The 27,185-nt window shown below is 50.3% G+C and overlaps 1 protein-coding gene across 1 annotated transcript in view; it reads left to right on the forward strand.

Moving 5' to 3' along the window:
- The window catches only part of SLIT1 (slit guidance ligand 1), a 170,617-nt gene that overhangs the window by 125,610 nt on the left and 17,822 nt on the right, over window positions 1-27,185 (forward strand). The window contains exons 14-26 of the mRNA XM_041746170.1: window positions 1,598-1,761; window positions 2,471-2,494; window positions 2,632-2,776; window positions 3,035-3,109; window positions 3,287-3,430; window positions 5,830-5,973; window positions 6,259-6,425; window positions 8,908-9,040; window positions 11,738-11,806; window positions 14,534-14,605; window positions 17,169-17,240; window positions 18,041-18,112; window positions 26,950-27,113. Coding sequence (XP_041602104.1) covers window positions 1,598-1,761; window positions 2,471-2,494; window positions 2,632-2,776; window positions 3,035-3,109; window positions 3,287-3,430; window positions 5,830-5,973; window positions 6,259-6,425; window positions 8,908-9,040; window positions 11,738-11,806; window positions 14,534-14,605; window positions 17,169-17,240; window positions 18,041-18,112; window positions 26,950-27,113 — 1,445 coding nt within the window. The remainder of the gene's footprint in view (window positions 1-1,597; window positions 1,762-2,470; window positions 2,495-2,631; window positions 2,777-3,034; window positions 3,110-3,286; window positions 3,431-5,829; window positions 5,974-6,258; window positions 6,426-8,907; window positions 9,041-11,737; window positions 11,807-14,533; window positions 14,606-17,168; window positions 17,241-18,040; window positions 18,113-26,949; window positions 27,114-27,185) is intronic.

Here is a 27,185-nt window from a genome sequence, read left to right on the forward strand (position 1 = left end):
ATTAAATACATGCCTAAATAATATACTTGAATTGATTTTGAGCAGAAATTTCTACCAAGATTGTGATAAAAGGAAGCAATTAGTTCAGGCAGAGGCCAGGCAGTGAGACATAGGCAGATGTGGCTGGGTAGCTGGGTGGATCCCAGAGCAAGCCCCAAATCCTAATGTATTTTCAACCATCAATGGACTCTGTCTGCCGTGGAGTGTCAGCAAACACATCTTCTCTGTGCAAATTGACAGTTTAAAAAGGGAGACAAATGTCCAACCAGATGCAGAAGGGGTGGGAGGGGCCTGGCCCACTGGATGATGCTGACAGGAGCCAGAACTGAGACAGGAAAGTGAGTGTGCTGCCCAGGGAGGCAGAGACATCTGGGCAGAGAAATCTCCAACTAAGTATCCCAAACAGGAACCAGAGCCTAGGAGGTGACAAATAGGAGAGAGGGTGGCTAAGGTCAGAGCTGAGCTGGGTGCAGACCCTGGCAGGGCTCATGCCTCTGCTTACACAGCCCTGGAGCCCCGTCAGGGCACTGGGCTGAGGCCAATAAGTAGATGGCCGGAACTGATGGCATTAGATGAAGTGGCCATCCGTGGCACATCCTCTGAGCTAGCCCCTGCTGTGTCTTCCTGTACTTCCACGCAGAAGCATTGACTTTCAGGTACAGGTGCTAGAGAATTCTTCCCCGGCTGTCTCAGTTTGGAAAGCAGGGCATGTCCGATGCTGTGATGACCAAGACATAGGCTGGCAGGCAAGCTGGCTGCTGGAGTGGTTCGGATGCGGCTGGCTTGAGCCTGTTGGGGTGGGGAGGCCCCACGAATGGCAAACCCCCCCGGGTGGTTGCTAATAGAGGTTCCTACAGTCAGCATTACCTGTGAGCTGTCCCCTCCCCACATTTATCCTGCTGGTCACAAGGGCTGCCTGGCAAGAGGATATGAATGGTCTCCCAATAAGTAGCTTTCAGCCATGTTTTCTGAATTCCCCTTGTGACAAAAGACGGAGTAAAATGGGCAGGGGGAGGCAGCCCTCACGGCCTGGGGTGGGAATGGAGATTCCCGTAAGTGAGGGGCTGCAGCAGGCACGTTGAGACACGCTCAGCCCGGCTGCAGGAGCAGCCTTGCCGCCTCTGGCCCAGACCCCTTCCTGACAAAGGCTATGGAGAGAAGCTGCTATTGCCCGAGGCCACAGGGAGAGGCCAGCCCCTGACAAAGGCCTCTGGGCCCTGACAGGCCTGGGTCCTAGTACCTATTCTGTCCCCTCACCCATGGAAGGCTGGGGTGGTCTGGCTGGTCTCCAGCTCACTCTTGCCTCCACTCGTGTTTGTGAAATGTCCCAGGGTGCAGTGTGAAGGGTATGGGTACAGGTGAGTAGATGGACAGGGGACAGAGTGAGGCTTGAAGGAGAGAGTGGAGCAGGGCCAGCTGGAAGCTCCAGAGCCTGCAGAGAGCCTTCCCTGCTGGGATGTTCCGGCAAGACTTCTCCATCGGTAGGTGTACCCAGGCAGCAGACCAGCCACCAGCGAGCAGCAAGGCCTCATCCAGGCAGAGGTCAGCACAGGTTTGCAACCCTGTCTCTGATCCCCACTCTGCCCCCTCCGGACAGGCATCTGGCCCAGAACCCTTTCATCTGTGACTGTAACCTCAAGTGGCTGGCGGACTTCCTGCGCACCAACCCCATCGAGACGAGCGGGGCCCGCTGCGCCAGCCCTCGACGCCTTGCCAACAAGCGCATCGGGCAGATCAAGAGCAAGAAGTTCCGGTGCTCAGGTAGCTGCACACTTGGCCACCTGTCTGTCCACCTGCCTGCCTGTCTTCAGTCAGCCCAGGGACGAATGATGTTTCTGGATGGCTCCAACAGTGTGTCCTAAACCACTCTAGACCCTCACCAGAGGGTGTAGTTCCCAAATTGTAGACTTGGATCTAAATGGTTGGCCAGCCCCAGCCCTCATTGTACTGAGGCTTAGGGAAGAGTAGGGCCAGCTGATGGTCCTTGCAGGAGGCCTGCCCAGACAAGGACCCGGGTCCCTCTACTGCCAGATCAGTGCACTTTCATGCCACTGCTTTTCAGACTCGAGAAGCCTGGGAACTCTCCCCAGTGAGAAAGCTGCCTCCTCCAGGCTCCCAGGCAGCAGAAACTGGCTGGGAACAGTGTGAGTCAGCTTCTGAGCCTGTATCCAGGTCAGGGACCTGATGCCTCTCTGCTCCATCTCCATCTTGGGCCATTACACATGTTTTTGGTGCTCCCTGAGAGGTTCAGTTGGGGGTGCTCCTGCCCCCAGCATCAGCCTGGCCAAGGAACATCTCCATAGCAGGCCTTCTCCACCTGGGGGCTGGGCAGGTGGGCTCTGGGGCCCAAATTTGGGGCCCCAGTATTGTTCCTGGGATGCCTTCATCTGCGCAGTGGGGTTGGGGCCTGGGCTCTTCCTGCAAGTCCTAGAGGATTCTAGCTTCATGGTGTTTCTGCTTCTCTCCCCAGCCAAAGAGCAGTACTTCATTCCAGGTAGGAGAGCAGGGGGTGGACTGAGGGCAGCCTGGGTTGGGCGGTGGCAGTGGGTGGGCAGGGGCAGCAGGCTGAGGGGGGCCGGGGAGGCCCTGCCCTGGGCCCCTCAGCCTCCCGCCCCTGCCCTGTCAATGCAGGCACAGAGGACTACCAGCTGAACAGCGAGTGCAACAGCGACGCGGTCTGTCCCCACAAGTGCCGCTGTGAGGCCAGCCTGGCCGAGTGCTCCAGCCTGAAGCTCACCAAGATCCCAGAGCGCATCCCCCAGTCCACGGCTGAGCTGTGAGGGCCCCCAGCCCCTCCGTGTCCCTCACTCGCCCCCAGCCCCACCAGCCCTCCCGGATCCACTCTGGGTTTTCTTCTGGTCCAGCTCTGTTTGGGACCACTGGAGACCCCAACCTTCCTTTGAAATAGGATCAGTTTGCCTTGCCAGATAAATTCTTCTGGGAGCCCCTTTGAGTCCCAAATATTCTCAATTTGGAAGATACTCTAACATCTGTCATTGATGAATGTGTAAATGCTCTTCATTGCCTCTTACAGACGACTAAACAACAATGAGATTTCCATCCTGGAGGCCACTGGGATATTTAAAAAACTCACTCATCTGAAGAAGATGTGAGTTACCCATTGGCGGGGAGGTTGTAGTCAGGACTCTAGCTGGGGAGGAAGAAGGAAGATACTGGGTGTGGGGGAGCTCCCATGGGGAGGCAGGGCTCCCGTGCAGGGGGGCAGGGGGCAGGAAAGTGAGGGAGGGTCCTCAGCTCTATAATTCTTCTGCCGCCCCCCATCCAGCAATCTGAGCAACAACAAGGTGTCGGAAATCGAAGATGGGGCCTTCGAGGGCGCCGCCTCTGTGAGCGAGCTGCACCTGACGGCCAACCAGCTGGAGTCCATCCGGAGCGGCATGTTCCGAGGTCTGGACGGCTTGAGGACCCTGTGAGTGTGCGGGCCGTGCCCGGTGATCAGGCTGCAGGAGCACCCACGTATGTTTAGTCCAGGAGTGGCCCGCAGGGCTGCAGGCAGGAGGGCTGGATGGCCCCCAGGCAGGGATATTGCCGAGGTGACTCAGCCGGTGCAGACTGGGGAGCAGGGACGCCCGTTGTCTCTGGGATTCTAGGATCCCGTGGCCTGGAGCCCAGCCAGAGCTCACCAGTCATCTGACCTCCGTGGCTGCTGCAGGGAGCCCCCTCTCCCCACCCAGGCAGCGCTAGCTCTTCAGGTGACCACACGGACCTGGAGAGGGGATAGTAGCAGTGCTGTCCAGTCGGACTTCCTAAAGGACAGAAGTGTCCCACGTCTGCACTGTTTAGTCAGTAGCCACACGTGGCTATGGAGTTCTTGACATGTGGCCAGCGCTACTGAGGCACAAAATTTTGAATTTCATTTCATTTGAATTAATTTGAATCTAAACAGCTACGCATGGTTAACGGCTACCATGTGCGGCAGCACAGCTCCAGATGCCACCTGGCTGGGTTTAAGTCCCAGCCCTGCTGTAGGGCTCTCGATCTGTTTTCTGAGCACATATCATGGGATTTGTGTAAAGGAAATGAATATGAAGGGGTTCCCTGTGGGTTTTTGTGTTTTGTTTGTTTGTTTTACAAAAAAGGAGATTGTCTTTGTGCTGTGTTTTGCCAGTTACGTTTTGCACATGTGAATCTAGTGTGGCTATTTTCCTGGGCTGTTCATGTAGGGCTGCCTCATTCTATATCCTTGCCAGGTGGGCTCTTCAGCCAGGCGCTTGGGTTCCCTCTGAGGAAGGCTTGGAGGGGGCCAGAGGAGAGGGACAGGGCAGATGCTGGGGCAGGGCCAGCAAGCACACACGAGCGACAGCACAGGCACGGGAGAAGAAATGCCATAACTCCGCCACCACACACAAATGACCGCTGTTCATTGTTGATATCAGCACTTTCCAGTCTTGTGCATCCACATGCATACTCATGCACATGTGCACCCAGACACGCGGATGCTTACATGTAGGTATTTCTGAACAGAATCCTATAATCCATTTTATTTAGTGACCTGCTTTGCCCTTAAATGCAACATGAGCACCTTTACATATTAAAATTTCTTCTACAATGGAGAAGAAATGTGTGGGAAATATCAGAAAGGGAGACAGAACATAAAGACTCCTAACTCTGGGAAATGAACTAGGGGTGGTGGAAGGGGAGGAGGGCGGGGGGTGGGGGTGAATGGGTGACGGGCACTGAGGGGGGCACTTGATGGGATGAGCACTGGGTATTATTCTGTATGTTGGTAAATTGAACACCAATAAAAAATAAATTTATTATAAAATAAAAAAAAATTCTTCTACAACATCATTTTGAAGGACTCCGTATTACCTAATCATTGGAAATTTAGGCTATTTTAATTGTGGTAAGTGATGTCGTGGTTAATATCTTTATCATGAAATTCTGTGCCCATCCAGGATTATTCCCTTTTGACAAATTCCTAAAAGAAGCCTGACTGAATGAAAGCCTGAAGCCATTTTAGGGTCTTCCATGCCTCTCACTGCCAGGGAGGCTGCAGGTCACTCTCCTGCTGGCCTAAGTGCCCATTCATACATTATATTTTTAGTTATTTTGCAATTTGTCAGGCAAAGATTCAATATGCTTACATGTCCTTTTTTTTTTTAACCTGTCCTTGATTACTAGTAAGTTTAGACTTTTTTTTTTTATCAGTGTTCATAAGCCATTTTAATTTCTTTTGTGAATTGCCTATTCTGTGTCCAGCTTGGTTTTGTTTTAGTTGGGGAGGGGATTTGAGCCAGGGTTTTGAGGGTGAACAGAGACTTTCTCAGATATAAATGAGGAAAGGGGTCATTCTAGAAGGAAACTGTAGCCAGGGAAGGCCTGGTGATGCAGGCCCTTGCAGCATGCCCGCAGACAGAAGAGGCAAGGGTATGTGGCTCTCTAGGGAGGTGGGAAGGTGCTGGTCTGGGGCTCCATTAGACAGATTCCTGCAGGTCACAGTAAAGTGTGTAAACATTATTCTGCAGGTAGTTTGGGGGCCCCTGGGGCTTCAGGTTGGACAGGAACATGACTGGGTGTAGATTTTAAGCAAGTGTCTCCAGGGGTTGATATGGAGCATGGCTGGAGGGTGCCGTGGGCACCCAAGGAACAAAGGTGGGCACTCTGCAGGCAGGAGGGACAACAGGAGAGTGTCTAGGAGGGGGGCTCTCGAGGGGAGCATGGGTGCGGGGAGTCCTGGTGCTGTGGTTCTCAACCTTCGTTCCTTGCCTGGAGAGGAGAATGTGGAGGGGGGAGTCGTGGTGGGCAAAGCCCAGGCAGGTAGATGGCCACAGGGCACAGCACAGCTGCCCCTTCCCGCCCCCTCAGGATGCTGAGGAACAATCGTATTAGCTGCATCCACAACGACAGCTTCACAGGACTGCGCAACGTCCGCCTCCTCTCGCTCTATGACAACCAGATCGCCACCATCTCCCCCGGGGCCTTCGACACCCTGCAGGCCCTGTCCACGCTGTAAGTCTGGGCCTGGGGGGTGAGTGAGTGGGAAGACCTGGGGCTCTGGCACCAGTGTCTGAACCCCGGCGGCACCCCGCCCCCCCAAGGGTAGTTACTCTGACTCACTGGGGTGAGTGGTCTCTGGGTTCCCACTGCATCAGAATGGCACGTCTTCATCACTGCTGGTCATCTGGTAAAGAGTGCTGGGTGGCCGCGTGACCAGTATGTGGCAGCCTGAAGGGGATTTGCAGGGAAACCGAGGCTGGCAGGGTATGTTGGTGGTTACACAGCCGCCTCTTGCAGAAACCTCCTGGCCAACCCTTTCAACTGCAACTGCCAGCTGGCCTGGCTTGGCGACTGGCTGCGGAGGAGGAAGATCGTGACAGGGAACCCACGGTGCCAGAACCCAGATTTCTTGAGGCAGATCCCCCTGCAGGACGTGGCCTTCCCTGACTTCAGGTGTGAGGAAGGTAAGTCGTGTGGGGCCCTGGGCAGGAGGGGAGGCCCCGGGCCAGGGCCGAGACCCACTCTTGGCCTCGTACCTACCCCTGCCTGGCAGCAGCTTTGTGTGACTTGAAGAGCAATAACATGCTTACTGTTTAAAAAGTGGGAAAGTATGGATACAAGAAGGAAATAAATGTTACCTACTACTCTGTCACTTAGAGAAAAGCACAGTTAACTTCTTAGTGTCTGCTCTGTCTGTAGGTATGTGTAATGCAGGGATCTGCCTCCTGGCTGTGCCTCAGTGCTCCGGGCTTATAGGTCAACCCTGTAACACTGTCCGTGAGGGGCAGCGTGGCCTTCCTGGGCCCGCATGTGGGAAACCTGGTTGCTTCTCATGCCCCTGTCCTGGGTCCTCCAGACCTGCAGTCTCTCTCTGGCTGTCCCCCCTCCTTTCCCTACACGAGTGGGATGCAGCCATCCCTTGATTCACCCACGGAGCTCCCCGCACACCGGCAGCTGTTGGGGGCAGACTCACCCAGCGTGACAGAGCAGGCTGCGGTTCAGCCCAGCCGTCCCTGTTCTTGGGCCCTGCCCCTGCTGTGGGCATCCAGCCCGCCTGGCCCGCCTGCTCCAGCCCGCTTCCAGGCAGTACCTCCACTCCCAGACTGGCCCATCCAGGCCAGGGTGGTACTGGGTGAGGAGCTTCAACTTTCACACCAAGAAAGCTGGCCAGGGTATTTTTCTAAACAAAATCAATGGATTTTTCTAAAGCAATTTTACGTCTTATTTTTTTTTAATTCCATACTACTCACATAAATATTTTTATATAGTTTTATATAATAACTTGCTGGCCTTTTAAAAAATTCTGTTTTTTAAAATATTTAATTAAATTTTAAATTCCAGTATACTTCACATACAGCATTATTTTAGTTCCAGGTGTTTGATACATCACCCAGTGCCCATCACGATAAGTGCCCTCCTTAATCCCCATTGCCTATTTTACCCATCCTCCACCTAAAAATTCTGTTTCTTTCTACACCTGACTGTATATTTGGGGCATTTTCTTATGTTATTAAGTATCCCTTGAAAACACTATTTTTTCCCCAAGAAACAGTTTCTTTTTATTTTTATTATAAAGTGAGGCATTATCATTTATCCAAAAAAAACAGCCACAAGAGACAATCCAACAGAGTAAAAAGATCGCGAGTGTGTCCCTTGCTCCTGCTCCCCAGCCCTGAATAACTCCTGTTAATATTCCACTGTGTGACCTTCCCGAGCTTTGTGTGTGTTTGTGTGCACATGTGTGACACACATAGGATCTTGTAGTACCGCCTGTGCAGACATTTTTGACATGATGGACATTGTCTGGAGAGTGTCATGATTGACTGAACCAGCCTGGCTGCGTGGTGTTCAGACACTTCCAAAGTTCTGCTATTATGCCCCACGCTGCCAGGAACATCCTGGTAGTCAGTTCTCTTCAACTTTCCCCCTTGCATAACTTCCTTGAGATGAAAGGATGTGGACACTTTTGAGACATTGTTGCCAGGAGGCAGTGGGACCAGTGGTGGAGAGGGCAGGCTCTGGCGCCAGCTGGCTTCCAGTCCTGTGCCACCTCTTCCAGGCTGGGGGACCTTGGGCACGTCACTTAACCACTCAGCCCTCAGTGTCCCCATCAGTGTGCTGAGAGCACACCTGCCAGAGAGACGTTTTGAGGGTTCAGGAAGTTCAGCTCTATCACACAGTGCCTGCCTACAGCCACCCTCCATAACCGACAGTCATTGTCACCTGCTTCCTAGGGCCCTCAGCAACTCCTACCACGGGATCCTTATTGTTCCTCCTACACCTAGTCAGAAGAAAGGAAGGCAGACTGAGACCTCTCAGCACTATTTACTGAATAAATGAATGAATAAATGAAGGAGGTGTGATAGGAGGTCAGATTCTGTGTCAGCTTCATGTGGGTAGAGGTCCTCTGTTGCCTCGGACCAGCCTTCTGAGCTTAGCAAGTTATGTAACCCCTCCAGATCTCAGTAAAGCATAAATTCATTCATTTATTCATTCAACTGATCTATTTTGAGGGCTACTGTGTGCCAGGCTCTGCTCTATGTGCTGGGCTCCTTCTGTAAGCAAAGAAGAAGAAACAAGTCTCTGTTCTTTTGGTGCTTGCATTCTAGGGGTGCCAGTGCCCCCTCTCTTACTGCATTGTTAGAGAGATGATGTTCGATATAGTGTCTGGTACACAGTAGGTGCTCAAGAAATGATATGGTTGCCATCCTCTTCCTGTGCTGTGCCTAGGCTCACCTTGGATCTGAGGCAGAAGAGATTGACCTAAGACCCATCTTAACCTCAAAACAGGTCCAAGGGGCTTTGTTCCTGGTGGGGAAGGGGTGAAGCCAGGAGACTTACTGGTGCCTGGGATGGTATCAGAGAAAGTCTTCTGAGGCACCATGGCTGCGAGAGGCCCTAAGAAGGTCTGCCCCTCACTGATGTGGCTTCATGCCTTCCTCCCAGGCCAGGAAGAGGGGAGCTGCCTGCCCCGCCCACAGTGCCCCCAAGAATGTGCCTGCCTGGACACCGTGGTCCGATGCAGCAACAAGCACCTCCAGGTCCTGCCCAAGGGCATCCCCAAGAATGTCACAGAACTGTGAGTAGCCTCAGGCCTGGCGTCAGAAGGACACGGTAACTCGAAACAGATAGTAGCTGACTAGGGCTTGGAGTTAGGGCGTTGCAGGAGATGCTGGTTCCAAGAAGGTGTTGAGCTTCTGTTTGACCCCCACTCTGCAGTCATTGGATGGCACGGTCACCCACAGCGAGTGCTTCCTCACTTTAAGCTAATGCCTGCTTTTTTTTTTTCTTTACATTTTAAAAAATATTTTATTTATTTGAGAGACAGAATAGAGAGTGAGAGTGAGAGAAGGCATGAGCTGGGGGAGAGGCAGAGGGAGAGGGAGAAGCAGACCCCCTGTTGAGCAGGGAGCCCCATATGGGGCCAGATCCGAGGACCCTGGGATCATGACCTCAGCAAAAGGCAGATGCTTAACCGACTGAGCCACCCAGGCACCCTGCTAATGTCTGCTTTAAACTAAGAAGTAACGTTATGAATTTCACTTCACATCATCTCATGAGCATCCCCTTCTGTCATGAAAACTCTCACAGAAGTTTATTTTGCTGGCCGCATACTATTCCACCATATGAATCTACTGTGGTCTATATAACAAATCCCTGTTGGTTGTATAATTGTTTTCCAATTTTTTACTAAATTGTATTATTATTATAAATAGTGCTGAGGTGAAGATCCCTTCAGTGAAGCTGCTGGTCAAAGAGTGGTCCATTGTTAGGACTCTTGCTGCCTTTGGCATGATGGCCTTCCAGAAAAGTCATTGCCGGGCAGCCCGGGTGGCTCAGCGGTTTAGCGCCTCCTTCAGCCCAGGGCCTGATCCTGGAGTCCTGGGATCAAGTCCCGTGTCAGGCTCCCTGCATGGAGCCTGCTTTTCCCTCTGCCTGTGTCTCTGCCCTCTCTCTCTCTCTCTCTCTCTCTCTCTCTCTCTCTATCTGTGTCTCTCATGAATGAATAAATAAATCTTAAAAAAAGAAAGAAAAGAAAAGTCATTGCCTTTGCACCCCTACTGGCCAGGTGTGGAAGTGGCCTTCCCTCCCACCATCCCTCCCCACCCAGCCCCAGCAATACTGGACATCATGGTGCTAAAATCTTTGTTGATTCGGATGTGGGATCTGAACTTATGTGGGGGTGTGGATGTCAGTGTGTATGACAGAGACAGAGAGCTGGGCTTCTTCAGCAGACACCTCCGAATAAGAGGCTGTGGTCAGTCCCTTACTCCTCATATCCCCTGGAATTGATCCCTCTAGGTCTCCATAGCTGGGGTTTCCTTTCCCTGTGGGGAGTGCATGAGGTTTTTGTTTGTGTGTCTTTCATTACCAGAGGCAGGCTATTTCCTCACAAGCGCATCAGCCACTGCAGTCCTTGTCCTGTGACCTGCCCACCCTTCCCTTGTCTAGTTTTTGATGTTTTCTCCTTGGTGCCTCATAGCCACCCTGAACTTAATGACAGGTGGGACAGCCTGCTGTCTTTGACCGAGGATGCTGAAGTTCAGAGGCTGGGAAGATCACTACTCTAAGCCTTCATTTTCCCAGCTGTAAAATGGGGCCACTGGGTGTATTGGTCAGAGCCGTTGAGAGGGTCACGTGAGATGGGTGGGAAGTCACTTTGTATGACACAGTGATGAGTCAGGGTGAGTAATACAGCCCTGATTTTGCTGTTCTCTGAATCTTTGGAGGGTGGGGGCGAGCCATCCTGAGGGCTGTAGTCGGTGGAGGTCCTAGGCATAGAACCCATCCGGGGCTTCAGCTTCTGGTCCTTGGGTCACTGCTTAGCAAGGATGGCATGGGGGGCGTAGGGGATCTTCACAGCATCTTGAATCCCAAGCACTACCCTGCAGACATGTGGAACCTTAGAGAGCATTAGAAGGATTTCTGGTGGGCTTGGCTTGAGGACAACTTGGGTGGCAGTGTATATAGTGGGTCCCAGAAGAGAGGCCAAGGTGGAGAGACAGATGGAGGCAGCTACAGGAGCCCAGGCCTGGGTGACGGTGTACATTCCGGGGAGATGTGAGACTGGAACACAGCGAATGAGTAGCAACCAGTAGACAGGAGAATCCGCGGTGCTGTGGAGAGGGCAGAGTCGTCATTAAGGTCCTGCGCCTGGGTGGTTAGGGTGTGAGTGTGATGCTGATGTAGTCAGGGGAAGCTACTTTGGGTGTAAAAGCACCGAGCTCCGTGTTGTTTGGGCCTGTTTGAATCTGGGGCTTCCATGGGGAGACCAGCTTCATGCACCTTGCCAGCAGGTGGAGGGGGGCCCTGCTAGCTGGCACGGGCCTGACAGGTGGGCCTGGGAGGGACTAATGTGCAGATCACACCTGTCTGGCCAGGATAACCTCAAGGCAGAGAGGGGAGGGCGAGGAGCCCAGGACTGAGCCAGGGTTATGCCTGCTAACAGGGAGGAGGCTGAGCGGGTGAGGCAGGGGGCAGGAAGGAAGCCAAGGCAGACTTTGTGTCTCAGGGCTTTTACCAAGTTCTTAGGCTGGCACCTACCCAAATGCTTGCATATTTTCTCCTCCGGTTAGTGATTCTGGGCTAATTGTGTGGTCTGCGTGGAGAAGAGGAGAGGAGAGGAGAGGAGAGGAGAGGAGAGGAGAGGAGAGGAGAGGAGAGGAGAGGAGAGGAGAGGAGCCAAGCCTAGCCAGGAAGGCCCAGGCTGTAGGGGAGGCTTCTCCAGTGCTTGCTGCCACTGCCTACACACTAACTTTTGTGTTCTCTCCTGTAGCTACTTGGACGGGAACCAGTTCACACTGGTTCCGGGACAGCTGTCCACCTTCAAGTACCTGCAGCTTGTGTGAGTATGCAGGCCTCTTGAGGACCCCAGGGTGGCACTGGTATCTAACCATCAGGCTCCAGTTTTCCTGGAATTCCCTACCACTCCACTTCTGGCCTATGGGTTTTTAATTTTGCCCCTTCCCTCCTGGAACTCCTGTGCATAGAGCTGTGTTGCCACCTAGTGGTCATGCTTGAGAATGGCATGTTCCAGGCTCCCTTGGGTTGGACCCTGTGGGCTTCTGCCCAGCACATCACCCCAAGCCTACCTCTGGGCTGACAATGATCATTAATGAGGGTCATCCAGGCAAAGGAAGGAGCCAGAGCAGAAGTAGAGGCTGTTGGAAAACCTCTCAGTCCAACCTTGGCTCCCAAAGCAAACAAATTTGGCAGCTAGGAAGACACGTCTGTAACTAAGTTTCTCTTTAGGTTAACATCTTTTTCTGTTATTTCCACCATTGACCCTTTCCACTCCATGAACGTATATGAAATAAGCCTCCAAATAACCTTAGTTCCTCCTAACCCAGCCTAATTAACACCTCACCTCACTTGTCTTGGTCTGTTCGTTGGCCAGTTTCTCCCTAAAAGAAGTCCAGATAACATTCCATCTTAGTTTGGCTTGCAGCAGTGCTCTTCAGGTGTGGTCTGTGGACCAGTGGCCACTAGAGAACTGTTTGTAATGGGTCCTCAATTAGATAAGAAACTTGCACCAGAATGTAAATCAATGTCTTGCTTCTTTCACTGAGAAAGTGTAATTACGAAAATAATGTTAGCTAAACTAAGTTGTGTGTTTAGTGTCATAGATGATTGCACTTTGGCATAAACTCCTGGTTGTAGGACATCAGTTCAGGGACTGGCTTCTCTGAGTGACACTGGATTACAGGATCTTGAAGCTCTGATCCTAAAGACCTAGCAGATGTATTTTGATTGTTCCCATGGTAAGGGGTAGGGAGGGCAGGGATTTGGTGGCCGGTGACAGGTAGTGAAGACATAGACAGCTGGTCTAATTTGGGGCAGCTGCACTGGTGGCTTGGATACCTTTGGGAGGCAAGGAGGGAGAGAGGACCCACGTGGGGCCCGTCCTTGCCCATTACACACCCAGTGTGCTGAGTGCTCAGTGAAGAACCTCAGTGTGTCCTAAGAACAGTGGATCAGTCTTGAATGAGATTAGTTAGAGGAATGTTTACAAAGAGAAGATAAAGGCAAGGCATATGGTTTCTTTCTTTTTTTTTTAAAGATTTTATTTATTTATTTCAGAGGGGAAAGCAAACATGAGTGGGGGGAGGAGCAGAGGGAGAAGCAGACTCCCTGCTCAGCACCCTGGGATCATGACCTGAGCCGAAGGCAGACACTTGACTGACTGAGCCACCCAGGCGCCCCATATGGTTTCATGTTACGAATATTTCCTGAGTGAAGAGCTGTATGAAGCAAGGGGATATGAGGGCCCCTAAGTCAGGGCCCTCCCCGCGAAGGTGGTGGTCCGAGGGGCATTCGGGAGAGAGACTTGGGGCATATACAGTCATGGAAGTGATGAGTGTTCCAACAGGGGTAAATGCACATTAAGGGTGATGAGCCCAGTGTGGGAGGCTGGGGCAGAGGCAGAGCTCCCCAGTGGGCAGAGGGAAGGGTTTTAGGCAGTGAGAGGGTTTTAGGAAGAGCAGCAAATCCTCAGCGGGGCGTGGAGGAGGCAGTGAAGGAGAGGCGGGCACTTGGAGCACCCCCCTCCCCCCGCCCCCAGCAGGTGGCTGGGTTAATATTTTAGGCACATGGAAACCACTGTGGGATTTGGCAGGGAAGTGACATAGTCAAATTTGTGTCTTAGAAAGATTACAGTGGTGCCCACCCGCGTGGAAGATGGATCGAAGGGGGGCAAAGCTGTAGGTGAGAGATGAGGTTGAGCCTGAGCCAGAAGCTGGGAGAGAGGCGGCTTGAGCAAGCAGAAAGGGGGGAGGAGGAAGCTGAGAGAGGGGTGAGTCTCTGGGCTGTCAGGGCTGTGGGGGTGGGGGCAGGGAGCACAGGACGTGGACTGGAGTTGGAGCTGGAGTGTCCCTGGAGGGGAGTCATAGGCGCGGGCTGCTGGGCCCACGGGGAGGGCCCTGTCGCCTGCCATGGGGAGGAGAGCCAGGAGCGTCCCCGAGGCGCCCAGAGTGGACTGAAGCAAGAGGGTCAGTGAGGTGGGGTTGGCTGGAAAAGAAGCTTCGCCAAGGGACTGAGAGGCACAGCCAAGGAGGTAGGGGGAGTGTGGGTGCCAATCAGGGACCTGAGGAAGGAAAGACAGAGAGGCAAGAGATTTGAGAAGAGGGGTATCAGTTGTGACCTTGGGTGGGTTACTTCATCTCTCTGAGACCTTGCGCCTTAGTTTGAAAGAAGGTGGCCACCATCTCCTCGCCCGTTGGGTTGTAGGAGGGCTACGGAAGGAGCCTGTGGAACGTGCCAGAGGGAGAGGAAGCACAGAGGAGCTGCTGGGTCTGGAAGTCTGGAGGCAGCCCCTCTCCCTGGTGGGAGCATTCCCATTGTGCAAGTGGGCAGAAGCCAGGCCCTCTCTGCCTGAGGGGGGGGGGGCGGAGACAGGCAGCCTGGGGATGCAGGCGGAGCTCGGAGCTCGGGGAGCAGCGCGGAGGGCCCCTCCCTCCCTGCCCCCCCCCCCCAGCTGCCACCTGAGGGAGGGCAGCAGGGGAGGGGAGGAGCCCCTTGCAGAGAGCCAGGGTTGTTCTTTCCCTCTCAGCAAGGATGCTTTTGTCTCTTCCAGGGACTTGAGTAACAACAAGATCAGCTCCTTAAGCAATTCCTCCTTCACCAACATGAGCCAGCTGACCACTCTGTGAGTCCCTGGGGTGGGGAGGTGAAGGGAGGGCATGCGCGCTCTGGCCACGGAGACCTCCCCAAGCCCTGTGGGTCACTCGTGGTATCGCCACCAGGGAGTATGCCAGGGCCTGCCAGGGCCTGCCAGTCGAAAAGAAAAAACCTGAATTTTTTATTGTGACCATGCATTCATACAGAAAAATGCGAAAAATATATGTATCATATCATATAACAAATAGTCATGATGCTAGCACATGCATAAATATCTAAGGCAAAAACCAGAACATAGCACCCCAAAAGTCCCCCATCCCTTCCCGCTCATTCCCCCTCTCTCCCATCTCCAGGCAGTGCCTACCCTGACCATTATGGTGATCAGTTTCTTTGATTTTCTTTATAGTGCTGCCATTTCTATATGATGCACTTCTATGCAGTGAAGTTTCATTTTGCCCATTTTTGAACCTTATATAAATTGAATCATACAGGGTATTTTTTTTTGTCTCTGGCTTCTTTTATTTACCATTATGTTCCTGAGATGCACTCCTGTGTGGAGCTGTCTAGTATTCCTTTGCAGGACTATGCCATACTTTCCTTATCCAATTTATTGTTGGACCGTTGTAAACAGTGGCCCTCTGAACATTTTTGTGCTTATAGTCTGAGCTATTCTATTTTTTTAAAGATTTTTATTTATTTATTCACGAGAAACACAGGCAGAGACATAGGCAGAGGGAGAAATGGGCTACCTGCAGGGACCCGGATGTGGGACTCGATCCCAGGACTCGGGATCACAACCTGAGCTGAAGGCAGATGCTCAACCACTACCCATGTGCCCCCAGTCTGAGCTATTTTAATAATTGCTTTAATTACATTCCAAGAAGTTGGTTGGAAAGTATAGCAGGCATCGCTTGTACTGGCCTGCGGCTGAAGGCAGGTATCTCACTCACCTTCTTAACACCTCATTTTACAGATAATGTGCCAAGAACTGAAGAACTTCCCCTTAGGCTCTACTGTGGTCAAACAGTAGAGCTAGTACTTCCCAAAAAAACGACTCAGCCAGACCCCCAGGAGCAGAATATGGGCCCGAGGCCATGAAATGCTCTTCTAGGTTACACACCTGTGCTTATTTGCTCCAGGGCCTACTCATCAACTGGGTCCCATTTCAAGGTCTTTGTAAGCCTATGTGTGAAGCTGCCATCAACTCTGGGGGACATTTGACAATGTCTGAAACATTGTTGGTGGTCACGGCTGCAGGAGGGCAGGCACCCCATGGACAGAGGCCAGGGTGGCTGCTAAACACCTAACAAAGAATTGTCAACAGTGCTGGGGCTGGGAAGTCCTGGTCTCAGTGATTCTGGCAGCTGCAAGGAGAACCAGGGCCCATTCCTGTGACAGGAGCACCCCTTTGCTCTCCTTATTTTAACAACAGCTCTATTGAGGTACAGTGAACATACAGTAAACTGTACGTACTAAAGCATACAATTGGATACATCCTGACTTCCATTCCCATCCACGAAACCATCACTACAGTCAACACAGTGACCACTTCCATCACCCCCAGAAGTCCCCTCCCGGCCTGTGACAACCCTTCTTCCGTGTCCCCTCCCCATACCCCATCCCAGGCTGCCAGCTGTGGGCTTTCTATGACTGAGTTAGCATCCTAGAGTTCTATGTAAATGGAATCCTACGACACTACTCTTTTTTATTTGGCTTCTTTCAGCCAGCATAGTGATTTTGAAATCCCGCCATGTCACCGCAAGGGTTGCTAGTTCCTGCGGGTCAGTCAGTAGTGGCGTTCCACTCTATGGCTATGTATCCATCTGTCTGCTGACAGACATTTGGGACTATTATGCGTATCATTTCCTTTATTGTCGACCTGCCTACCTGCCCTTGATGGATTCATTGATTTGGAGGCACTGGGGGAGAGTGGTTTAGCCTGTGGAGCCAGGAAACTGAGAAGCTGAGGACTTAACTATGCCACCATGGGGACCTTCTGTCCCCCTGCAGGGAGGGCCTTGGTCTCCATCTTTATAACGGGGGTGGACACGGTCACAGCGTCTTCCCAACAACACCACAGCTTCCTACTGGTCAATTACTAGGCAGGCCCAGACTTCACCTGTCCAGCCCAGGCGTGAGGCAGGTCCTGGCCAGGTGTCAACTTCACAGGGACTCCACCTCTGGCCCTCACTGGGGCAGCCTCCACAGGAAGTGCACCCGGCCTCCTTGCTGAGGGCTTCTCCTGGGCCACCTCCCCTTACCTGCAGAAAAGCCCTGTCAAGTTGTTATTGTTTTTGGCCCTGCCCTGCAGCTGAAGGAGCGCAGCATGAGGCATGAAAGGGTTGGGGGACATACTGGGTCCGTAGGCTCACTAGTCCAGGGGCTTGGCCCCTACCCTCTTCCATGCTCAGGCTTCCCTCGGTTTGCTGCTGAGCAAAAGGCCCCTGCACCCTGAGCCAGGCAGCAGGGGTCTGGTCCCTAACTTGGTGCCTGCCTCCTCCTCATCCTGGTCTCCCCTCCCTCCTTCCCTTCCCCCTTCTCCCTTTCCCCTTCCTCCCCTCCCTGCACTTGTCCTCCCTCTCTTCCCACAGGATCCTCAGCTACAATGCCCTCCAGTGTATCCCTCCTCTGGCCTTCCAGGGGCTGCGTTCCCTGCGTCTGCTGTAAGTCTCCCCTGCTCTTCATTCCTCCAGGAAAATGCACACCAAGAAGGGTCCTGCAGCCCACCTGGTGGGCAGAAATGTCTCTGCATCTGTGACCCCTGCAGGGCCAATAGTGACCAAAGATGGGAGGCTGGTCCATTCTCATTTGAGCCCCTAATGGAGGCTGAAGAATGAATAGGAAACTCTGAGAAATGGGGGTTGCTATCTGCCCCACGTTGTGTTTGGGGAAGCAGTGTGTGGGGGGCGGATGGCATCCAACATAAGGTAGCCCCTTGTTTGCATGTGAGTTTCCGCTTCAGGTGAAGAATGTTTGAAAGGGATTTGTGAACTTCTTCTAAGAAGTCCCACTGGGAGGTTTTTGCCCTGTGATCAAAGCCCGCTGTCATGCCTGTTGCAACGGCCTCTTGGGTATCCATGCGTGGGAATCCTCCAGCAGCCCTGCCTGGGGCATGGGGACATTCTTTATCCTCATCCTATGGCTTGCCATAGTAACTTTTTTACCGAGAGGGAGCCTCGGCCTCAGGCTCGCTGGCCAAGGGAGGGAGGGCACACATGTTCCATTTGTTGTGTAAACAGGAATGGTGCTTTGAGTTATTTGTGATGGGAAACACAAGTCCTCCAGAAGGGCTGGGGTACAGGATTGTGTACTTGGAACTTGGATTATAAGGGGCTCCCTCTCCCTTGCCAGTGGCCAGCAGGGCAGGGTTTTTGAACTGGGAGTTGTCTCCCTCTGACATTGACATACATGACACACTCCTCCATCAGTTCTCTGAGGCACCGATGGCCTCTTTTCTCCCCAGGTCCCTGCATGGCAATGACATCTCCACCCTCCGAGAGGGCATCTTCACAGACGTGACCTCCCTGTCTCACCTGTAAGTAACTTTGGCCCAACCTCTTTGGATTTAAACAGAACTTGGATTCTGGGAAAGACCCTCCCACCAACCTGCTGAGACTGGCAAAGTTTGTGGCTTTTGGCCCTGAAACAAACTGAGCTTGTGAACTTCACATACTCCCCATCTCAGATTCTGACACATTCAATGTTTCATCAGTCACAACAATGGGATTTGAAGACAGTTCCTCATAAGCAACCATAAAAGTAGTAATGACCCTTACTGACTGCATCAGCTGATTTAATCCTCACAGCAATCCTACAGCATAGGCACAATTATTCCATTTTACATATGAGGAAACAGGTCTAGAAAATGTGAGAAGCTTGCCCAAAGCTGCATAGCTGGTAGGGGCTGGAGTCTTCTGTCTCGAAAGCCAATGTTCTTAAGCATGACCCTACTCCTGTACCTCTGACTTCACAGGGCGGGGGATAAACTCTGGAAATTTATTACCCCCAAGAAGTGGTATTATTTGATGTAGAATTGCTTCCAAAACCATTTAGCTGGCAGTACCATGTGGATTTTTTTAAAAGCAGTATGATCAATTCCTTAAAAGGCTAAATGTAGAATGACCCTGTGACCCAGCGATTCCACTCCTGTGTACCCCAAATAATTGAAAGCAGATACTCAAAACAGACACTTGTACACCCTTGTGCATAGCAGCATCGTTCACACAGTAGTCAAAAAGCAGAAATAGCTCAAGTTGTTGGATAAAATGTGGTGTCTACATACAATGGGATCTTTTTCAGCTGTAAGTGGGAAGGAAACTCTGGCACCTGCCACAAACATGGATGAGCCTTGGAAACGTGCTGAGTGAAATAAATAAGCCAGACATTAAGGGGCAATACTATATGGTTCTGCGGACATGAGGTACAGAATAGTCAACTCCATAGCTACAGGAGAAAGGTGGCTACCAGGTACCGGGAGTGGGAGGAAATGGGGAACTTCTGTTTAGTGGGTACAGAGCTTCTGTTTGGGGTGATGAAGTTTTAGAACCAGAGAGCAGTGATAGTTGCACAACATTGTGCTAGTTGATGCCACTGAACTGTACACCTAACATGGCCAAAATGGCAAATTTTATGTTATGTACATCTTTACCACAATTGAAGAAAAGAAATAAAAAGCAGTGGGCCAGGACAGGACCATCCTACTTCTGGAGGGGGCTGGGGGCAGAGCATTCTCTCCCTGCATCCCAACTTTGGGCCCAGGCAACAATTGGGACAGCTGGACTGCAGCTGGGACCCTGGGTGTTCTGCAGCCTTCTTCTCTCTGCCCACACTGAGTGCACAGGGCCCGAGTGGGCAGGCACGTTCCAACCCAGGGCCTTCTGGAGCCCCCAGTGGCACCACCTGAGGTTCATCCAATAATCTCACTGGATTTTCTCAGTTGGAAGACTCACCTTTTCTAAATGTTAGTCTCAGAAATCATAGTGTAGCTTACAAATGATCTATAATATTTAATATGGTGATATTTCTCCACGCCTCCCAAGGCACGTTAAATCAGTAGTGCATTAATAATCTTAGACTTGAGGAAATAAGTAGTAATACGTACTATTTATTGAGGGTGTGTCTGGGACAAATACTTTACAGTCTGTGAATACTTTATCTGTGGTGATTCATTTACTCTGAGACTAAAGTGAGAAGTAGGTATGGTGCTCTCTTCCAGTTCCCCAGATTTGACAGGGACTGCCTTGAACCCACAATGAAGATTCCAGTGCTGGCCTGGACTCAGTGGAGAGTGTGCAATGATTGATTAGTGATGTCTGCCATGGGAGTGAAATGGAAAAGGGCTCTTGTCCTAGGGGGTAGGATTTATTTTTCCATTTTTTATTTATTTGCATTTATGCATTGACATTTATTATTTGTATTTATTTACACTTATCATTCACATTTTCCATTTAGGCCCAGGCTCTGAAAAATGAAGCAGCTCCCCTAGGTCCTAAGACCAGGAAATGACAGAGACAGGACTGGAACTTAGGTGTATCTGATTCCAGAGCTATTTATTTATTCTATATTTCCTCAATAATACATCCTGAATAACCACAGTGAGTCAAGTGGTGAAGAATTTACTACCACTGGGTTTCTGCCTTCTGGGACCATCTGGATATTATAAAGCAAATTAAGGCAGCAGTGACTAACTTTGGGGAAATCTGAGGAGCTTCACAGAGGAGGTGATGTTGATGCTGCCATTGGAAAGGGACTAGCTAGGGGTTTGCCATGGGAGAAGATAGGGAAAGACATTCTAGGAGGAGGGAACAGCATGTGCAAAGGCAAGATGGCAAGAGAGTAAACACATTCAGGGATGTTGTCCAACATAGGCTATAGGGGGTTGGTTGGGTAAGGAGTGTAGGGTGGGAGGACATGGCTCTGGAAGGGGTATTGGAATTCCATTGTGAGGGGCCCTTTGTGCCATGCTAAAGAGTATAGATTTTATTTGACAGATATAAGGGAATTGTGCAAGAACGAAGTCGTAGAAAACTCCTGGAAAACCATGGTGACATGTGGAGGCTGGCTGGCATGGGACGAGGCTGGAGGGAGCCTGGCTGGAGATGGTGGCTCTAGACAAAGGCCAGGCAGGGGACGCGTTGGTTATTGCTCTTGACTCTTTTTTTTTTTTTTTTTTTTTTTTATTGCTCTTGACTCTTGTTCAACAGGGCCTTGTTTCCATCTGTGTCTGGTGGTTAATGGTTCTGAACTCATTTTTTTTTTTTTTTTTTTTTGCTGCTGTTTGGAATTCTAAGGGCCTAAATGAAATATACTTCTCTCCAGAGAGCATCTGTGCTGTCCCTGTGGGAACCAGGGTCTGTGGCTGCTCTGGGCCCAGGCACCTCCTTTGCTTGTCCCTGACAAGTGTCCGCTCCAGCTCTCCACCCCACCAGGCAGGGACCTTTTCAAGCCTCCGGCCCACCTTTCCTGCCTTTGGATTCCCCCTTCATGTATCTCTTATACGTGGGGTTTCAATGCATGGTGGAATACTCTTCCTCCTTCCTGATGAAAACTGAATGATACCCAAGCACATTCTGATTTTGTCTCCAGCTCAAAATCTAGAGGCTTTGTTTTTCAAGTGGGAAGTGAACAAACAACATGTTTTTTAGAAACAAAAAAAACCAAAGCTGCAGAAACAATTGTTGAACCACACTGATCTATAGATTCAGACTTCTCTTTTTTAGATTCAGACTTTTTTTTAAGAGAACAGTGACGTCAAGCCAAAAGCCAGATCCAGTTTGTAAGAAATAAACCAGTCAATAAAGCTCCTTTAAGCAGTAATTGTAGAACAAGGTCTCAGCATTACGATCAGATGTGTTTGCTCATTGCATCTAAGCCCGTCTCTCTCTGAGACAGCATCTACGTGAAAGAAACCTTCCATTATAATGAAGCAACCCCGTGAATAAACTCTGCCCTTTATATCCGGGGTTTCAAGTGGAACTAGGCAGTAGCCTGGGAATTGTGCACATGCTTAGATTTAAGTGTGTGAGTGCGCTCCCATGTATCCACCATCTGCTCTGCTCATAAGAACTGTAACTGTTTTATAAAGAATTCTTGAGCACCTGCAAGGAGTCAAGGAATGATAAAAGGACCATGTAGACTCACTACATTCACTCTGGCTTCACAGAGGTGCAATCTGAAGGGCGGGAGGCACCCATGGCTCTGTAACAAGTCAGAGGTTGCCTAGGAGTTAGCATCCAGTGTCCCTGGCTCCTGGAGTGCCCTTTGCTCCTAATGTGACTCTGGCCTGGGCGTCTCTTCTTTGCTAGTGGTATGCGGGAGGGGGCGGTGGGCAGAGGGTGTGGTGGAGGCTGAGGTCCACCATCCACCATATTTGAATCCCTTGAACTCGAGAAATCAGGATGTGTGGGGTTAGGTCCTTATTCTGCCATCAACTTGCAGTGGGATCTCAGACAATTCATTCATTCCTTCGGGCCTTTCTCCTCAGCCGTACAAAGGTTATTTCTAAGGTCCACTATGGCCCACATGCCATTGTGGGCTCCAGTACCCTGCACACTTCTCTACTGCTATTAACTTCCATATTTACTTTGCAGTTAGTTCATCGTCCTCCTTTTGTCTGTCCATCCATCCATCCATCCATCCATCCATCTCTTCCCCAGAAAATATTTACTGTCTGCCAAATCCTGTGCTAAAGTTCCCCAACATCATTCTTCATTTCTATAATCTGGCATTTTGTTGCCTCTGATTTACTGTGTGCCGGGGGGCTGGGGGGCTGGGGGGGGGAGGGCTAGATTACGAATTCATTAAGAATTCAGTGTGAAGGGCAGCCCAGGTGGCTCAGCGGTTAAGCGCCACCTTCAGCCCAGGCCGTGATCCTGGGGTCCTGGGATCGATTCCCACGTCGGGCTCCCTGCATGGAGCCTGTTTCTCCCTCTGCCTGTGTCTCTGCCTGTGTTAATGTAAACATAGCATAATTTTTGAATTCCTATTATTTTAAAAAGGTCTTTAAAACACACACACACACACACACACACACCTCTCTCTCTCTCTCTCTCTGTGTGTGTGTCCCATGAATAAATAAATAAAATCTTTTTTAAAAATTCAGTGTGAAAAGTAAATATGGAATGATTAAGTAGATCACAGTATGCCCATAGGACAGAATAGCAAGTGGTTAGAGAATTATAGTATTGTAGTTTACTATTTGTTTTTTTTAAATTTTTATTTATTTATGATAGTCACACAGAGAGAGAGAGAGAGAGGCAGAGACACAGGCAGAGGGAGAAGCAGGCTCCATGCACTGGGAGCCCGACGTGGGATTCGATCCCGGGTCTCCAGGATCACGCCCTGGGCCAAAGGCAGGCGCCAAACCACTGTGCCACCCAGGGATCCCTGTAGTTTACTATTTGATGAAAACATAGGATAAAGAAGACCATGAACTCTGGTTTCACTGATGTGCATGTGTGAACACAAGAACTGGAAGGGAATACAGAAAAATTAGTTACATTTATGGGATGCTGGAGGATTATTTTCTTTTTGAATTTCCTTTGCTTTCCCACTGAGCTTTGTGCATTCCTCATGCTTTTAGAAACATTCATGGGCTGCCTGCTGGTATCAGGCACAGCAGGGGACCGTAGTTCCTCCTCTCAGGAAACTTCAGTGCAGTAGAAGGAGACAGTGATGTACACAAATAAATTGCCTGAGAGGAGAATGGGCAGAGGAGGTATAGCTCAGGTGAAGGGGATTTTGAAGTTTTAGTATGTGCTAAACTCTATAGTTGGCAGTTCTGTGAAACAGCCATGGGAAAGCTATTTTAGTCCTGGTTACATTAATAGAAGCCCAGCAGGGCCTTGGCATGAACACACAGAGTATCTCCTGTTTCAGCTATTTCCAAGTTACACCAAAGATCAACAACAACACAGGATTATTTATATAAGCTCTTGCTAGGGTGTCAACCTGAATCCACAGCCCTTTTGGATGGACAAGCAGCCTGGCTGTTGTCTCTACCCCAGTGCCTCAGCTGGGCCTGGGACTCTCCACTCACAGTCATTTTCGGTGGGAAAAATGGTCCCCAGGTGAAAGTGAACCCAAAACTACTACAGTAGTCTCAGAAACCCAGTCTTTGGGTAAATGAAAGTGTGAACGGTTAAAATCAGGTGTGGCTCAGAGGCTGCTCTATACAGAAACAAGGAAAACATGTTGGTCAACCCAGAATTTACTTTTGAATAGCGTTGAGTTTGGAAGTTTTATATTATTCTTTATTATTATTTTTGTGTAATGTAGAGAGTCAGAAAGGGACACTGAGATTGGAGGTGCATACAGGGTGCCTGGCTGGCTTAGTTGCTGGAGATTGTGACTCATGATCTTGGGGTTCTAGGTTTGAGCCCCACTTTGGCTGTAGAGATTACCTAAAAATAATTTTAAAATCTTTAAAAAAATGATTTGAGATGCACTTTTGCTGCCATTTATGGGGGGACTTTCAGAGAATTGGAATTGTGACAGTCCTGATCTGTCAAGGTTTCCACATTCCAATGGCCTCTGTCTGGGGGCATTTTCTCTAAATGAGCTTCGGGACCGAAAGAAATTATTCATAATAAACTTTAAATTCATGGCTCACTCCTGCAGTACACTCCAAAAAAATATTTTAAAATAAATTCTGTATTTATATTTTGAATAACATAATCACATTACCTTGTACTTTTTAGGTTAAAACTATCAAATATCTGGTTAATGTAAACATAGCATAATTTTTGAATTCCTATTATTTTAAAAAGGTCTTTAAAACACACACACAGGGATCCCTGGGTGGCGCAGCGGTTTGGCGCCTGCCTTTGGCCCAGGGCGCGATCCTGGAGACCCGGGATCGAGTCCCACGTCAGGCTCCCGGTGCATGGAGCCTGCTTCTCCCTCTGCCTGTATCTCTGCCTCTCTCTCTCTCTGTGTGACTATCATAAATAAATTAAAAAAAAAATTTAAAAAAAAAAATTTAAAAAAAAAAAATAAAAAAAAAATAATAAAATAAAACACACACACACACACACACACACACACACACACTGCAGCTTCAAAAAACTGAAAGCATCTGAGCTTCCTTTATGTCTAAGCAGCCCGGGCGCTGTTCAGTGTGGAGAGAGGAAGGTATCTCCCTTGTCCCATTAGTCAGGATGGATGCTGTCAGCAAATCAGGACAGAAGAAATGAAATACACGTCGAGGTTGAACTGGCCCTTTCCACACTGCATTATTCCCTTGGTGCCCATTTTAGGTTATTTGTGCTTGTCTTTCTGCCCCTCTCCAGATCGCAGGCTCTTTATCGAGTTATAAAGTGAGCCCCAGAGATGTGACGCGGCTGCGCAAGGTCAGCGGGCAGGGAGCAGCTGCGCTGGGGCCCGAGGCCAAGTCTTGCTCAGCCGCCTTATAAGACTGTGCAGTCAACAGCTGGGCTATTTGGGGTGATTCCTGCTCAGAATTGCTGCTGCTTTCATCAGACCAAACACACCTCGGGGGAGCCACTTCCTCTCTCTTGCCCAGAAACAGGTGGAAAGGGGCAATGCAGCCATTTGTTACTTAATAAATGTGCCTGTTCTCATTATCATCACACAGCCTTTTATTTGCAAAATAGTGTTGAGAGAAATGAACTGCAGGCCCCAGGCTCTTGTTTTTCTCTTTGCTGTACCGAGGAGCTCTGGCTCCTTCATCCCCCCCGCCCAAAAGGGATCTCGTCCATCTCTCAGTCCCCCACTGTAAGTCAGGAATATGTCAAGTGTGTTGGCTCTGCAGTGGTAGGTGGGGATGCGAGGAAGCAGGCCTGGCCTCGTGCTGCCCATGAGCTGATACAACCTTTTTTGGAGGGCAGTTGTAAACATCCTGCATGTTCTTCCTCTGCGACCTGAAGCCTACTTCTAGGCACCTGTAGAGAAATGCTCACACTATAAGAGTGTTCACTGCTGTTAGAAACAACCAGAATATCTGGCAACAGGGAAATTGCTCAGTAAGCTACGAGATACCCATTCTTTGGGATGCTACGGAGCACTCTGACCAAATGAGGTGGATCCATTTATGCTGACCTGGAGAGACATGTCACTTAGTGACAAGAAGTTGCTCGGTAATGATCTGCAGTAGGTGGATATAATTTGTGAAGAAGAACCCTAGGTGTAAATTTGGGAGAGGACTGGAAGGCTATAGGCCTGGAGTGTGGTGACCATGTGACTACAGGTCCTTCTGTGGTTGGTAGCGACACCGGGTGCAGCTTTTCTTTGTAACATGGACGTATTGTAGTTTATTTCTATTACAAACAATGCTGCAATCAATACCACTGCACAGGTGTCTTTACACAACTGTGCAGGTGTATCTGTGAGGTAAACTTCCAGAAACAGAATCACTAGGTCAAAAAGCCACTGCATGTGTGATTTGATAGCACAAAACTCCCCTCTGTCAGAGTTACAGGAATGGACCTTTTTGAAAAAAATTAAGGTGATATTCCTATAAGATAAAATTAACCGTTTTAATGTGTACAGTTCAGTGTCATTTAGTATGTTCATCATGTTGAGGTGGAGAATTTTGTTTGTAGTATTTAAAAGTGGGTTTACAATGATAATGCATTCATATGCTCCTTAATTAAAAATGAAAAGAAAAATTAAAGAGTATGGGCTTCAGAGTCAGACAGCTCTAGGTCTGGATCCAGGGGCTGTCCTTCAGTTGTGCGACTCCAGGGAAATTACTTATTCCACGTGAGGCTCAGTTCCCACTGTTTGAGATGGAGAAGAAAGCTTACACCGTGGGGCTAATGAGAAGATTCGATGCAGGGCCGTGGGAAAGCAGCTGGTTCATCCCAGTGGTAAACGGTGGCTCCCCGCACCCCACCCCATGCACTCTGGAGGCAGTGCACTGATAGGTCCATGCTCAACAGCTCCAGTTCAAATCCCACCTCCCCCCTTTCTCTGTGCAATCTTAGGCAAGTGTTCAACCTTCTTGAGCCTGTTTCAACATGTGCAATTGGGAGAGTGAGGTGTGTGGGGGGGTGGCTAGGAAGATGACACATAGGGGCGCCTGGGTGGTTTACTGTGGTAAGCATCTGCCTTCAGCTCAAGTCATGATCTCAGGGTCCGCATCGGGCTCTCTCTGCTCAGTGGAGAGCCTGCTTCTCCCCCTCCTTCTGCCCCTCCCCCTGCTTGTGCTTGCTCGCTCTGTCAAATACATAAAATCTTACAAAAAAAATCACACACAGGAAGTGCTTAGGGCAGCACTGGCTGCACAGTAAAGCCTCGTGTTATGGGGGCTGTTAGGATTTTGCCAGCCCCTCGCTGAGTGCCCAGCAACTCAGTGCCTAGTGGGTGAAGGACCCCATTAGGGTGACTGCCTCTCTCTGCTCTCTGATGCAGGGCCATTGGCGCCAACCCTCTGTACTGTGACTGCCATCTCCGCTGGCTGTCCAGCTGGGTGAAGACAGGCTATAAGGAGCCAGGCATTGCCCGCTGTGTGGGGCCCCCAGACATGGAGGGCAAGCTGCTCCTCACCACACCTGCCAAGAAGTTTGAATGCCAAGGTGAGCCCAGGAGCACGAGAGGAGGGCGGTGTGTGGGGAGGGGGTGGTAAGCACAGGGTTGCATTCCCCCCA

This window comes from Vulpes lagopus, chromosome 2 (genome assembly GCF_018345385.1).
Source record: "Vulpes lagopus strain Blue_001 chromosome 2, ASM1834538v1, whole genome shotgun sequence".
Lineage (NCBI taxonomy): Eukaryota > Metazoa > Chordata > Mammalia > Carnivora > Canidae > Vulpes > Vulpes lagopus.